This window comes from Trichechus manatus, unplaced genomic scaffold (genome assembly GCF_000243295.1).
Source record: "Trichechus manatus latirostris isolate Lorelei unplaced genomic scaffold, TriManLat1.0 scaffold00030, whole genome shotgun sequence".
NCBI lineage: Eukaryota > Metazoa > Chordata > Mammalia > Sirenia > Trichechidae > Trichechus > Trichechus manatus.
Window position 1 is genome coordinate 3832660 of NW_004443966.1, and position 16095 is coordinate 3848754.

At 45.3% G+C, this 16095-nt stretch overlaps 1 protein-coding gene across 1 annotated transcript in view; it reads left to right on the forward strand.

Annotated features, from left to right (window-relative positions):
- Positions 1 to 15428, forward strand: part of AQP9 (aquaporin 9) — a 42542-nt gene extending 27114 nt beyond the window's left edge. Inside the window, exons 3-6 of the mRNA XM_004374609.2 lie at positions 1136 to 1273; positions 2637 to 2755; positions 5394 to 5611; positions 11100 to 15428. Coding sequence (XP_004374666.1) covers positions 1136 to 1273; positions 2637 to 2755; positions 5394 to 5611; positions 11100 to 11274 — 650 coding nt within the window. The 3' untranslated portion in view covers positions 11275 to 15428. The remainder of the gene's footprint in view (positions 1 to 1135; positions 1274 to 2636; positions 2756 to 5393; positions 5612 to 11099) is intronic.
- Positions 15429 to 16095: the final 667 nt, after the last annotated feature.

The following is a 16095-nucleotide window of genomic DNA, read 5'->3' on the forward strand; positions in this document are numbered from 1 at the left end:
TGGCCCCCAGCCAAAATAGAGTGCCACTGCACCGCCTCCTTTCTAAGCCCTTCAGCCACCCCACGGCCCCTTTTCCTCATTGCTTTGCAAAGCACCTCTCCCAACACACTCTCTCTGACCCCTAAACAACCTTCCCTCTCTGCAGAGCTCTGAGTAGGCAATCTGAATAGAGGCCTTTGATCACTTATTTCTTTAACATTCCTATCTCGAACACCTACATACTTAGCATCGTGTGAGGTCCAAGGTGAATAACAGTTCCTGCCTCAGGGTGCTCACTGTCATGAAGGGCTAAAAAGCTTAAACTTACTGTTGCAGATTGAATTGCGTCTCCCCAAAATATGTGTTGGATTCCTTGACCTTTTACCTGTGGATGTGATCCTGTTTGGAAGTAGGGTTTTCTTTCGTTATGTTAACGAGACCATACCAGTTAGCATGGGTCCTAAACCTAATCACTTCTGAACTATAAAAAGACCAGAATAGACACAGAGACACACACACAGGGGAAGACAGATGCTGTGGGAGGATTGTCTATAAGCCAAGAAACGCCAAGGAACCAAGGAATGCCTGGAGCTACCAACAAGGAAGGAATCGATATGGCCAAGACCCTAATTTGGACTTTCAGCCCCCAGAACTGTGAGGAAATAAATTTCTGTTCTTTAAAGCCACCCACTTGTGGTGTTTGTATTGTATCCGCTATTCAGTAGCACTAGGTAGCTAAGACACCTACTTACAGATTTTGGAAGAAGTGCTTGTTAAACAAATAAATCTCCCATTGGTAGAATCACCCGAGAGGAGGTATTTTTGATCGCAGGTGTTTTCTTACGCTCCCCTTGTCTTCCCACAATGGTCGTCTCTGGGCGAGAATCAACCTGTGGGCCATTTAGCCATAGCAAGTTTCTTTCTATCCCTGACTCTCTCTTCAGAAAGCTGCACCTCCTACAGTGTCTAATGATGCCATGGGGATTATCAGTTCTCCCTCCCTCACACCTACAAACACAAGCCTCTTTCTCCTCATAAACCTTCTCTCCCTAGAGGGTTGAGTTCTGCCTGATGCCTCTAGATAAGGTTTTCTTCATAATTCTTCCACTACCTGGGCTGCCCTCTAACGTCCCCAATCATGCTATCTTCTTTGCAGGCGGCCACATTAACCCAGCTGTGTCTTTCGCAATGTGTCTCTTTGGGCGGATGAAATGGATCAAATTTCCTTTTTATGTGGCAGCCCAGTTCTTGGGAGCCTTTACGGGGGCTGCAACCCTGTTTGGCATTTACTACGGTGAGTAGAGCCCCTGAATCTGAAGGATAGGGAGAGCTTGGCATAAACTGAAAGTCAGAATTACTTAGCAGAAAGAGGTGAGATAAGGCAAGAACAGGAAGCTTTCTACAATTGACAGGAAGGTTTAAGAATTCTAAGATCTAACATAATGGAGACAATGTTATCATTAGGGTCAATCCATGAAGCTTCTTAATGAAAATGGCAGCATCTCAAATGTGGGGTTGAACTTCAGGAAAGACTGTTTTTAGGCCCAACCAGAATGAAAATGTGAACATGCACCAAATAAGCCATAGGTCAGTGACCTTTCCACTGCTTTCTCTGATTTGACTGGGCGAGGCAAATTGGATGGTGAGTACCTATTTAGAGAAGAACTCTGAGACCAAGTCTCTGAAGCAAGGGGCACAGTAGAGAAATGCGTGGGGACCCTCATCCCTTTCTACTGAATTGCCAGGGCTTCAGTTCTGCAACAGTCCTGGGGGAGAAGCACTGCCCTGGCCGCTGAAGACCCAGATTTCAGTTCTAGCTGTGTCAGCAATCCCTGCAGGATTTCAATAAGTCACCTTGCCTGTTTGGCATCAGTTTTCCTCTCTGGAAAAGGAGGGAATTGAACTAGATGACTTTAAGGCCTTTCACATTAACAAACATGGGGTTCTGTGAAATCAGCTGCTAAAGTAGTTGCCTCCATCTGACTCAAGGTAAGTCTCAGTCTCTTTTGACCCTCAAACGGAAGCTTTCAGGAACTAGAATTTATGAACCAAGCCTTAGAGAAATGGACTGTGGGAAGGAGCCTTCCCCCACAGAGCATCTCTCTGAGAATTCAAGTCTAAGAGGACTAAAGAGGAATCTGAGACCAGAGCAGAAATTCCGAGAGCCCGTGGCTGTGGAGAGAGGCCTGGGTGAGCGCCGGCTGTGCTGGATGGCCTCTCCCCTGTGCAGAGGGCATCTCCATGAGGCCGTGGTGTCCTCACATTCTGGAGTGATATAGAAGGTTCATGAGCACCCTCCGGGAACTATGAATTCTTCCTAGAGCAGGTCTAAACCCCAAGTTGGCTTTCGGTCAGTCTCAAAAATTTGAAGTATTCCCCCAAAAGAAGACTGGTTCCCAGGACCCGCTGGCTCAGACCGTGGTTCAAGTCTGGAGTGGTGCATCAAGGGTAGCCAGGGCTGTCTGTCTCTGACCCACCATCCTCTCTCCCAGGCCTGGCTCCCCAGGACAGCTCTGAAACTATCCTACTGAAGTGGAGAGAGGCAACAACACCGATGTGCCAAGCTGCATCTGAGTGTTGACTGTAATTGTTTAGCACATGGGCCTCCCTCACCCTCACCCGGAGAACACTAACGCGGAAAGCTCTGTCTTCCACAGATGGACTTATGTCCTTTGCTGGTGGACAATTGCTCACTGTGGGAGAAAATGCAACAGCACACATTTTTGCAACATATCCAGCTTCATATCTGTCCCTGGCGAATGCGTTTGCAGACCAAGTAAGTGTATGTTTAACACAGACCTGACTTTGGTGAAGAGACATGATCTGATAATGGGATGTATAGGAGTATTATAGGTCTATCAGAGAGCAAGTCGGGGTTTCCAAAGCCAGAAGTCGCTGGTCATAACCCATGTTCTCTTGACAAATATTTATCTTTGCAGAAGTTGACACTGCTGAAATAGTTTTCTGCTTCCTCATCAATATGTACACTGTTTTCATATCAGTTAAGGTCCAGAAAAGAGCTGGACATTTTGACCTCTTCCAGAGGCAAAGAGGAGGGTTCACTTCACTATTAATATGCTCTCTCTTTTGTGTACCTAGTCTAAACGTGGAGGTCTCAAGAGAAGAAATTTCTGTTTCAACTTAAGAACCATGAAGTGTGGTAGTTGAGCTTGGGGTATCATGCATCCCTGTCTCCCCACGTGCACGGGTTTATCCAAACTCTTAAGGTAGCCGGAAGTGTCTCTCCCTTCTTTGACATTTAAACAATGCTGACATCCAAGTATCTGTGGTGTAGCCATTTTACAACGATCCTGGGCAGTTATGGCAGGATCAACAAGCTCATTGGAGGGGTATCTGTTTCTTGGGTGACATTTATCTCCTTCCCTCTGCCCTTATTTCAAGGTGGTTTATCAGTTTCTCCAGGACCACGGTTTTTTATATGTAGCTAAAGTCGAGAAAACACATTAGAAAACCTCGGTGCTCTGAACACCAGCAGTCCCTGAAGGCTGCATTCCTTGCGTTTTGGGGAGAGATCATAAAAATGCCAATGTTCAGTCAGTTGACCCCCAACGGAACTCCTGGCCACCGTGACCATATTTCTGGGTCACTTTACCTTAAGATTGCTAAATTGTTCACATAGTGTTCAGGCATATTTAACAATTTAATTAATAAACATCCATTCAGCCAACTAACACTGATTGAGCACCTGTTAGGCCAAGTGCACCTCCATGGTGTCCCTTCTCCAAGGAGCTGAGGGTCTAGTGCTCCGTCTGACAAGCTCAACAGACCATCTCTGACAGGACGACAGGCGGGCCCTGAGGCAGATCTTCAGTCGTGCCTGGGCAAGTCGGGAAAGACTTTCTAAGAAAGGCATACTTGGGACAGAGCATGTCTCTTTGAATACAGATTATTCTTATATTACTATTTGGGGATGCAGGTGAAATGGTGAAGAGCTCAAACCCCAAAATCAGTTACCTGGTTTGCGTCCAGATTCTTCTGCTTACAAGCTGTGTGTCTTTGGGCCCGTTTCTAACTCTTTCTACTCAAGTATCCTCATCTGTAAAATGGGGAAAATGATAAGATTTACCTCACAGGGAGCCCTGGTGGTGCAATGGTTAAGTGCTCTGCAGCTAATGAAAGTTTGGTGGTTCGAACTTACCCAGTGGCTCCACAGGAGAAAGACCTGGCGAGCGGCTCCTGTAAAGATTACAGCCTAGAAAACCCTTTGCGGCAGTTCTACTCTGTTAAACGTGGGGTCGCTATGAGTTGAAATCGTCTCAACAGCATTTAACAACAACGACAACCTCGCAGGGTTATTAGGAAGTTTTAATGCGTTAAAGCATATGAAACACTTGGCACGTACTAAGTGTTCAACTACGTAGCTACTGAGGTAAAATAAGAGTTTGGAAAGTTTAGAAAATAGAGAACCGAACAAATACCATCTGTAACTCACCCCCTCAGAATACCTGTTATAGTTTTTTTATATATTCTCTTAAGGTTCTTCTTTTATGAATGTTTTTACATATAAACTACAGTGCACATATAATTTTATATACATTCCCACTTAATAGCAAAGCGTTTAATGTTACAACGTAGCTTTTATATTTATGGTTTATAATAGGCAAGAAATGGACATTCCACGATACAGCTAGCCCTCGCCCTACTGATGAATATTTAAGTGGCTTCCAATGTTTCAGCACTATACAAAAGTGCTTACGTGAGCATATGTGTCTCATGATTTTTCCATCGTGTAAATTATTTCAATGAGATAGTTCTTAAATATCCAACTGGGTCAAGGTGTTGAATACTTCTATGCTTTTTCTTTTAAAATGCATGTTGCTAAATTTCATTTCCAAAGCGTTGTGGGTGTTTAATTGCACTAGAACGGCCCGAGAAAACTGGTCTGATTTTCACAGCCTTTGCTATTGTTGGCATTTTCTTCATCACCAGTGAGTTTCCCCCACTTACTTAAATGTTTCCCAATTCTATTTTGCTGAGATTTTCCATGAGCTTCTTGTTCCTATTTCTCGGTGGATGTCTTACATCGTTTTCCTCACCCGTTTGAACGAGTCCTTCATTCATTTCTCCTGTCTGCAGCTTGCCTTTCTATTTAGCTGGGTAGTAGCTCAGCAGCATAGTGTGGCCGTTGAGATAACAGTGTCTGGAGCAGAACTCTCTCAGTCCAAACCCGACTGCCACTTCCTAAGTGTGTGGCTGGGCAGGTGACTTCCCTGTAGATGGGAATGCTGTCAGCACCTATTCTCCTACGGCTGTGATGAGAACAGTCTGTGGGGTGTCCTCCTCGAATGCACGCCCGTTATCCCTGGGTTTGTTTTCACACAAGGGGCTGGTTTCTGAGGTGGGCAGGTGGGCAGAGTACAAGCTAAGCCCCTGGCACACTTCTCCCTCTCCAGGTGGTGGCCACGACGTTCCTCGTGATGATTGTCTTTGCCGTTTTTGACTCCAGAAACTGGGGGGTCCCCAGAGGTCTACAGCCTATTGTCATCGGCCTCCTGATTATTGTCATTGCTTCCTCTTTGGGACTGAACAGTGGCTGTGCCATGAACCCAGCTCGAGACCTGAGCCCCAGACTGTTCACCGCTTTGGCTGGATGGGGGTCTGATGTCTTCACGTAAGTAGGCAAGGGGGAAGGATGCCTGCTGTGCCTTATGGGGGAGGGTTGCGCTTTGACTTGAGGATCCAAGAGAGCTCATGTGGAGGGGAGATTAAGTATATACTGTGGTCCTAAGTGGAACAACGGCACTGGTGTTTTGTTTTATATGCATGAGTGTATGTGAGAGAGAGAGGAAGACAGAGGCAGAGACTGACAGACAGACAGAAAAAAAGAGTGAGAGAGAAAGCACGAGTGAATGATAGCTGGCTGGCTCCAGACCACTAGATGTAGGCCTGTGCCATATAATAATCCCTCAATTGTTATACGACCTTATGTGAATACTGTGGTCGTATAACTTGCCTACACATTCACTTCATGACAAAGTTGGGACTAGAATTTACATCTTCTGATACTATCAGAAGGGCTCCTTCCAGTGACTCATGCTACCTGTGCTTCATCCGTCCACTCATTCATTCAACGGATCTTTATTGAACATTATCTATGCTGTGGGCACCGTGCGAGGCAAGGAAAACTCTAGATGAAATGAAAGCTCACGTTGAGCAATGTATGAAGTGCCATGGAGCCCCTAAACCAGAGCACTGAGGGAGTGCGGACACGGGAGTGACTAACTCTGTGTGGGGAAGTCGGGAAGCATCACTGGAGAAGTGAGAGCTGAGTGGGGTCTTGAGGGATGGATGAGTAACAAATCCCTGGCTGAGCAGACATAAAAGAGAGCTTATACCCAGGAAACGGCCGACCCTATGCTTTCTACCTCAGATCATGCCGAGGAAATACGAAAACTGTTTGTTCCAACCCCCCAGGACAAACTTCCCCATTAATTCCTTCCCACTTTTCTCCCCCAAAAGTCACAGTGGCCCGTCTCCTTCCACTCATCACAGCTCTTTATGAGAAAGGACTGTGTTCTGGCTCATCAGGAAACAGGGCTACAATGTGAAGAAAGAGAAGGAGGAAAAACTCACTTGAGCAAATTGTTGAGAACAAAGGACTTAAATGGCCCTATAAGCCACCCTGTGCATATAGCCGTATTCATGTGAGAACTTTATTTAAATGAGAGTTTGGGTTGCCCTTCACTAGCATGGGAAGAAAGCTATTAAAATAATTGGTACCATTTAGATCACCACACAGACCTTGTCAAGAGCTTCTGGCATGTAAGCATCATGGGGACAGGGACTATAACAGCTTGTTCATTACTGTCTCCACAGGGCCTAGAACAGGGCCTGCACAGAGAAAGGGCTCAATAAACTAAGAGAATGAATAAATGCTATGTGCCAGGCATGTCTAGGAGGTGAGGGATTTGAAAGGAATTAAGCAACATTCTCTAGCCTCAGGGAATTAACTGTGCAATGAACTGTCTAGAACAATTGTTCTGCCAGAGATGACTTTGCACAGGGACATTTGGCAATATCTGGAGATACTTTTGAATGCCAAAACTAGGAGTTGCTACTGTCATCAAGTGGGTAGAGGCCAGGGATGATGCTAAACATCTACAATGCACAGGACAGATCTTCACAACAAAAAATTATCCAGCCCGAAGTGCCAGTAGTGCCAAGATTGAGAAACCCTGGGCTGGCATGCTCACCACTGCAACATGGAGAAGTTGAACAATGTCCCCAGTCAGGTAGGATCTCTTATACTCTCCCAATGGAGCATCAAAACATTTGCCCCAAAGAGTTTATTTCCAGAACCCAGAACTAGCCCATGAGCGTCCTTTAATCCTACCTGCCAGATTCTTGCTTAGTTAGGAGACCTCTTCCCCAATCACCTTCATACAGACCCTTGACAAGGATGACCAGGACGTTCTGGTCTCCCTCTGAGCCCACACTGCTGACTCATCCAGAGCCCTAAGAGTGACAGTGGTTCCCAAACAGGTAGAGATGCTGCCTGTTCTTTCTTTGATTTCTTAAGTATGTGGTAGAAGAACCCATGTCTGTGAGAGAAGGCTGGGGTCACCTAATGCCAAACCCTGGCCCCCATGTCCCTCATTATTGTCAGGGTCTTTTCCCTTCATGCATTCATTTATTCATTCATGCGGCTGCCTTATCTGTTGTTCAAGGCCCCTTGCTAAAGATGATAAAGACCCAGTTGCTGCCCTTCACTGGTTTATTTGTGTTCTGTTTAAGAGGAGATAACATAGGCTGAACAATGAATAAAGAAGACCGAAGAATTGATGCCTTTGAATTGTGGTGTTGGCGAAGAATATTGAACATGCCATGGACTGCCAAAAGAATGAACAAATCTATTTTGGAAGAAGTACAACCAGAATGCTCCTTAGAAGCAAGAATGGTGAGACTACGTCTCACATACTTTGGACATGTTGTCAGGAGGGATCAGTCCCTGGAGAAGGACATCATGCTTGGTAAAGTAGAGGGTCAGCGAAAAACAGGAAGACCCTCAACGAGATGGATTGACACAGTGGCTGCAACAATGGGCTCAAGCATAACGATGACTGTGAAAGGGCAGTGTTTTGCTCTGTTGTATGTAGGGTCATTGTGAGTCAGAACCTACTGGACAGCACCTAACAGCAACAACGTAGGCTCTTAACGCAAGGTTGAAACTATCAAGTGCTATTAGAGAAGTTTGGCTAACTCCAGCAGTTGAGAGAAGGTAGAACCCGCTCCAGCTCTAGGATATCCAGAGGTAGCACTTGGATATGCTTAACTGCGGGACTGAGAAGTTATCTCAGGCACAGAGGACCCAGTGTACAGAGACAGAATGTTAAAATAACAAGTAATCTCGTCTAACTGGAAAGGTGCATGAAAAAGATTGGAAAGGACAGTTGTTATCAAATCATGGAGGAGCTAGACTCCCAGAATGAAAAGTTTGGATCTGCTGCTCCCTCTTCTGTAGGATGTTGGGAGAAGCAAAGGATTCGGGGCAGAAATTTGACATGATAAACATACTTCACTTCAGCAAAAATAACCCAGCATCACTCTGTAAGATGGGTTGAGGGAAGAGAGGAGCAGAAATCAGTTAGAGGAGAGCTGGGCTCACTGGTAATCCTTGGTCAAAACCTCCCCAAAAACCTTCGAGGGGTAGCAGGCACCCAAAGTGCCCCTAGAATGCCTTATGTTTTCAGGGTCCCACATCAAGCACCTCCACAGATATCCTAGCTTGGATCCACATCCAAGGTCTCAGATAAAACCAAGATGGCCTCATTCTCAGGTTCTCACTGTCCCTGTGTGGCAACCAGTGAAGGATGAAAATGGAGAGTGGGCTCCAGGAGGTCTGATGGAATCAACAGAGCCTGGCCAACTCTTTCTTTTCCCTTAAATATTAGGGTGTTTCCTATCAAAGTTCTCTCCACTAATTCACGTTAAAGTGTCCATGGCTCAGTGGGTGAAGGATCTCAGAGGTATTATTAATTTTTAAAAATAGTTTCCCTAAAGGACTGAATCTCTAATGATGGTACTTTAGACAATTGACACAGATTTTCCTGGCATCCCTCAAATCCTAGCATGCAAATGACCACTAACCTGTGTGCAGGTTAAGACTGGCCCCAGGCAGGTAACCACAGCTAAGCTCCTAATTTGTGACTTGTGTTGTGACCCTGGCACAAGGTGTTCAGCCCCGGAAAAAGAAGGGGGTTCAGCCAGTGAAAGGAGGACATCGGTCCTGGCAGGCACTTGGGTCTTAATCTGTTAAATGACAGTGATTATAACGTAGAGATGGAAGAAATGAAATGGGGGGGGGGGACCAGAGAGGGTAGCTTCTCCTCACTTCTCGTGACTGCCTCCAGACAAGGCTCCTAGTTCTCTCAAAGCCAGATGGGAGTGTCAGCCACTCACAGAAAAGTCCGTCTAGATTTGGGGGCTTGGGGAAGGGGGCTATGAGAGCTGCCAGCTGCACCTTGCCCTCTGCCACGCAGTAAGAGTGACATCTGGTGGCCGCTGTGCATGATCACAATGCTATTCCATGTGACGTTTATGAGAGGACTAGAATTATTCAAAGTGGTGCAAACTGTTAACGCGCTCAGCTGCTAAACAAAAGGTTAGAGGTTTGAGTCCATCCAGAGGCACCTCGAAAGAAAGGCCTGTCCATCTACTTCCCAGAAATCAGCCATTGAAAACCCCACGGAGCACAATTCTACTCTAACACGGGGTCAGAAGGCAACTGGTCAGGATCATCCAGGTGGAAGGGACCCTGCAGATGGAGGAACTGAAGCTCAGAGAGGGTGGTCACTTGCCCAAAGACCTTTTAGGTAGTCCTGCAATTGGACTTAGTCTCAGGAATTCTAGGACAGGGCTCTTGTTTTTTTATTTCTTTTATTATCCTTTCTAATCAAAATCTGATTAAAAAAAAGGCAACAGGGAGCATATACGTAATTATGAAACATAATGACAAAGAGAACAGCCACGTATCCCTGCCCTAGCCAGGACGCTGTCAGCTCCTCACATCTGTCTGTGTGCCCCTCCAATCCCCTGCTCCCCGTTATCCTGGTGTTTGTGTTGATCATTCCCCTGCTTTTTAAAAATAGTTGTATCTCAAATGTCTATATCCTGAAACAATCTACTGTATAGTTCTGCTGGTCTCTGAGCACTCAAGTTTCTTTACACTGAATTATTTAAACGTATTTCCCCTCTCCAAACAAAACATGCCAAGAATTCACTGAGGCACTGTGTTCCCCTAGAACCAGACCTTTAGTTTCTGGACGAGAGAAAACCATGGCGTGAAAGCCTTATCAGAGAATAACTCTGAGCTGTGACCTCAGAAAGTAAGCACAGATCTAAGATGCTTTTTAGGTAACTCATATAACCACTTTTGATTTTTTTTTAATTCCTTCATTCTTACCACAAACATTTCCTTTTGCTTTATTTTGTGATTTTCCTCATAGGCCAGTGATGTCCGGGGATCTCCCCACATCCTGAATCTTCCCACTTCCTGCCTCCTTTTCATTCCTAATTCCCAGGCATCGTTATTTCAGGAGGAAGGAGAGGCGATTCCTCATTAACTGACCTGAACTTACCGTAAACGCTGTCAGTCTTCACCACGATTTCTGGGGCCATATTTCCTGAAAGGAAAAGAAGCGGGATGAGTTATCTCACAAGTACTAATAGGACAAAAAATAAAAATAGAAACCAAACCCACTGCTGTGGAGTTGAATTCCGACTCGTAGCAACCCTATAGGACAGAGTAGAACTGCCGCACGAGGTTTCAAGGCTGTAATCTTTCTGGGAGCAGACTACCACATCTTTCTCCCACAGAGCCGCTGGTGGGTTCAAACCGCTGACCTTTCGGTTTGCAGCTGTGCACTTAACCACTGTGCCACCAGGGCTCCTGACAATGGGGTAGATCATCTGAAGTCAGGAGTATACTGGAACTTCTAGGACGGTGGTTGCCAAGCTACAGTGAATACCCTAATATGTCACTCTCACTGAGTTAAAAGGGAGCTGTGAGCATGAGAAAGACTAGCTGCTTAGTGAATAACCAGAGTGTAATACTTGGAGGAAGGTGGGTAACAGATGACTACTTTCTTGTGTGATTTCAGAGCTGGAAATAACTTCTGGTGGATTCCAGTAGTGGGTCCTATGGTTGGTGCCATCGTTGGAGGACTCATCTATGTTCTCATCATTGAGATCCACCACCCAGACCCCGACACGGGCCTCACGGCACAGCCGTCGAAGGACCAAGCGGAGAAATATGAGCTCAGTGTGGTGATGTAGTGACATGTTCACTTCTTGACTCGTAACTGGCTGAGCTGGTCATCTCTTCAGGAAAGACGGCATCCACGAGTCTGTGTTTTCATAAGACTGGGGTGGAATCTGCCCAATTTTCTCTACTGGTCACGTAGGACACCTGATTGGATAAGCATCAGAGTGAAGGTTTGAAGTCACTGACCTGTTCTCTACTGGGTTTCCCCCGAATAGCACTGATTGTCCGCTGAATCAGCCTGCCTTCCTGCCCTTTTTACTCTTTTGGTGGGAATCCTTACTCCTGGATGAACACTAATAGCTTGGAATCTTGACCATGGACTTACTTGGAGGTCCTGCTGCTTACTGGTATGAAGTCGAGCCACCAAAAGTCTTGTTTTCAATATCCACTAAGATTACATTCTGAGCACCAACCAAAACCTAAATTGAAAGCTAAAACCGTGGCTTCAGTTAACAGATCGGTGAACTGGGGACCAATGGGTTACTGCCCTTGCTGTGTTCTGCCACCGTACTTATATGAACACTGATAGTCTCCAAACCGAGGGGTACAGGAAGCTGCAGAATGCAGCTGGAAAACTAGGAGAAGGACATTGTGGCACTCAGAAAACGCAGGAGACAAGATAAATTTGGGAAACCAGATAGGATTTTTTTAATAGACACCATTTATCAGATTGATATCTTGCTCTTCTGCATTTTAGAGGGCAGCAATTAATTTCCTGGTCTTTAGCGTATAATAGCCTATAAAATATAATCGTAACCTCAGTCATGAAAAATACATCACTCTGTATTTTTACCTCAAATGTATTTTCCTAATTGCCCACTTGAGGACAGACACTGGCAAGTTAAGTCAATGGCTGTTTTCACCCATTGTTCTACACTTGTTCTAGAAGCAAAAACAGACACTGTTGAATCCTGGTCTAAGCAAATCCTCCGGATGGGAGTCCCTGGAGAGATAATGTTACCTTAATGGGCTTTACAATTCGCAAAGCACTTTCACACATATTATCTAATTTAATCCTCACGAGGACCTCCTGAGGTAAATACAATGCTGCCCAGTTTTCAAACGAGGAGAGGAATCTCAGGGAAGCTACGTGAATTGCCCAAGGTCACATGGAAGGTTGAAGAGTGGTTAGTGCATCTCGTTCATACCTGGTTAAGAATCTTTGTCAGCCCTTCTTGGCTGGCCACAAAAAGTGGGACTGACAGCTGCTGGATCATTTACACCTTCTAGAGACAACGCTCCGGGACCCCAAGATATAAAGACTCACAGTCTGGTTTTATTCCCGCCATTACTAAATCAGTAACAAGGGAAAGAGGTAGTAATCTGATCATATTTTTTATCTGCTGGGAAAAACAATCAGAAATCCTCCCTTCCTAGGCTACTCTTAGTCTGGCTAAGTCTTAATCTTCCTTCCCTGCCAAACCCAAACATTCCATTCTGGGAATTTCCTCTTGGGCAGGATCTTCCCTGTGAAGTTCTCTAATTGACTCTGCTTTGGTCAAGAGAGTTTCTGTAAGTTACAAATACCAGAACTTGGGACCAAACCCCCTGAGAGCTGTGGGAACCGCTCTACAAGTGGTGTACCTCAGCCAACCTGAGCCTGGCATTCCCAGACCCATCGGGTTCCCCAGCTGCTATGTGATAACAGACCAACAAAAAGCCAATGTAAAATGCTTCCAATAGGCTTATGCTCTACAGTCTATGGACATACAGAATTTTATTTTCCTTGCTCTAAATATATTTCCTGGATATTTCCTTTTTGAAGTAAAATTATTGCTTTTTTGAGTATTGATAAGTATGAAGACTGCTAAGTACACTTAGTTCAGAGGGTGTCTACCCTGTCTACAAATTGAAATCTCCTGGGGAGCTTTTAAAATATACTAATGCCCAGTGGGTCCTTTGTAAATATTTCATATGACTCTCTAATGTGCAGTGAAAGTTGAGAATGTTGACTTGGTTGAATCACGTGGGTCAAAGGATCTTTTGAGAATCAAGTCTTGTGGCGGCCAGGTAATTCCTGGTGGGATTCTTGGAGTCTTGGGATCCTCATGGATTAGAGCAGAGGTTTTCAACAGGGGTGATCCTTCCCTCCTCCCAGGGGACATTTGGCAATATCTGGAAACATTTTTGATTGTCACAACTTGGGAGCGGGGGCAGGTGGTGCTACTGACGTTGAGGGGTAAATGCTGCTGAACATGGTACAAGCACAGGATAACCACCGACAACAAAGACTTCTCTGGCCGGAAATGTCAACAGTGCAGAGGTTGAGAGACCCTGGCTTCCAGGAAAGGTGAGCAGAGGAGCCAGAGAGGACGCGGAACTCCTACACCTCGATTCAAGCTCTGCCAGGAGCTGAGATGCCAAACCGACCAGGAGCAGACCCTGGGGGTGAGTTGCAATTCTTAGAGAAGAGACAATCCAATCTGCGGTCCACTCAAGCGCTCTTTAAACACTACGTGATGATTAATGGTTAGGATTATGAAGAGGAAACGTGCACGCATGGAAAGGAATCCCAGGAAGAGATCTTTAAAATGGAAAAAAAGGTCCTCTTACTCCAGGTGCCTGCATACAAGTTCCTGCCTCCCCCGCTCCTCCTGCCCACTTACAAGAATCTGCCTATGTCAGGTTCTCACCCAAGAGAATGTTTATGAGGTTGAATTATCTGTTTCGGAAGCCGATTAGACAGAGCCAACTAACCTATTTTTTAAATAGCTCTTTTGAGAGTTAGATTTGAAGTTCCCTCTACCTCCCCTTCGTCAGTGGAAAAACTTGATAGGAGCATTTCTCTTAATGCGACAAAATAGAATTTTTGTATGATTCCCCCAACTATTTAAGATACCAGCGCGTGTGAAAAATGGCAGAACTTTTCTAAATAGCGACACCAGAGTCAATATTCAGCTGTTGAACAGCGTAAGCAGAGTAAAAATGTCACATTTAAAAAATCTGATCCTTAAAATGTAAATTAGTATTTACACACACACACACACACACACGCACACACAGTTATCTTATTTTAAATGTGTGTCAGTGCTCAAAAATACTGTGATGAAAAGAGAATTACAACATCCAGTTATAGAGAATGGTTTATAAATTGTATTTAGCCACAGAGCCTACTGTTCAAATAAAATTGTATGTGGTACCCACAAGAAAACTAGAGCTGCTAGGAATAAAGAGGGGCTGAGGTGAGGGGTCAGAGTCTCATCCTGCTCGTGACATTGTCTTACCCACCCCCAATGCAGCCCCTGAGCTGTCTCTGAAAAGAAATTGGATGGGGGGGCAGGGATCTTCAGGACATAGTTTCACAATTTGAAAACCCCTGGTAAAGGGCTTGAGACAAGTTGTTGATGAACATTTTTGTAAAAATTTCACAGATAGAACCTACCGAAGACCATATTAGTTCAACCTCAGGTAATTTTCTGAAGTTTTCCTAACAAATGAATTAGATAGGTTAAACAGAATTAGTCAACCTACCGAGCTTCAGTAACAGATGTTCTACATCCGTTCTTCAACTGGGAGTACGTGTTCTCTGAGATAACGCGTTTAGGAACGTGGATGTGGAGAGAAGCGATGTCAGGCTGGCTGCGTTGACTCTCTAAGATTCTGTAAAAATAATACGTAGATAGATCAAGCTCCAACATCTCTCTAAAAGAGTAGCTAGAAATGGGGTAGCTCTTATCCACGAGATGCTGTCCATGGATTGATGAGAGAAAGCAGGCCCCCATGTACACAGATCATGAATCCGAAAAGCCCAGTCAGTTCCCGTCCAGTTGATTCTGCCTCATGGCAATCCCATGTCTGTCAGAGTAGAAATGTGCTCCATAGGATTTTCAATAGCTGACTTTTTGGAAGTAGATCGCCAGGTCTTTCTTCCAAGGTGCCTCTGGGTGGACTTGAACTTCCAAACTTTCAGTTAGCAGCCAAGCACATTAACCATTTGCACCACCCAGGGAGTCCAGAATATGAATAAATGAAGCAAATTAGCCAGGAGAAACCATCTGTGGATGGAGATGCTGTCTTTCCCTAACCATGGACTGGCTCTGTCTTCCTCCAGGGCCGCGGATATCTTTCATGGACCCTAGGCACTTTCGCTTTCCTGGGCCCCTTCTCTCACACATACATATACAACAAAATTAAAAATTATATTTCATGGTGTATCTTTGGCTATGTATATTTTCACCAAAAAAAAAAAAAAATGGTTGACAAGGGAGAGGGTTGACATGTTGTGGGGTTGTTAACCAATGTCATAAAACAATACGTGTACTACTGTTTCATGAGAAACTATTTGTTCTGTAAGCCTTCACCTGAAGTACAATTAAAAAAAAAAATTTTACTTGCATGTAAAAAAAAAATTATATTTCATGACTGCATTCGTGTAAGGCAGAATATAATCCAAGCTGGATTATATTCATTTTTCATTGTGATTTTAGAAGAGATGAAAACCTTCTCATGGGCCTCTGAAAGTATTGTGGGCCCTAGACACATGCCTACTGGATAACTCAGCCTGCTCACACCTCCTCCCTCCAGCCTGCCCTCTGCTCTCCCAGAGCTCGGTCACACTGCAGCATCTTCCTCCTTGAGCCCCTCACCTCCCTGCCCATGGGGATTCAGGAAACAGGGCTGAGGGCAGACTGACCCGTGAGTGGGGATGGAGACTGCGGAGAGCCTTGGGTGCCCTGGAGGTTGTGAGGGACATTCCAGAGCCCAGCCCACGGCCAAGGGGACCGTCCCTGGCTTGGCCCCCTCCTCCTCCTCAGGCACCCAGCAGAGACAAGAGGCAGGAAAGGGGCTTCCTGAGAAAGAAGGAGCCAGGTCCTGCAGCCTGGGCACACCAG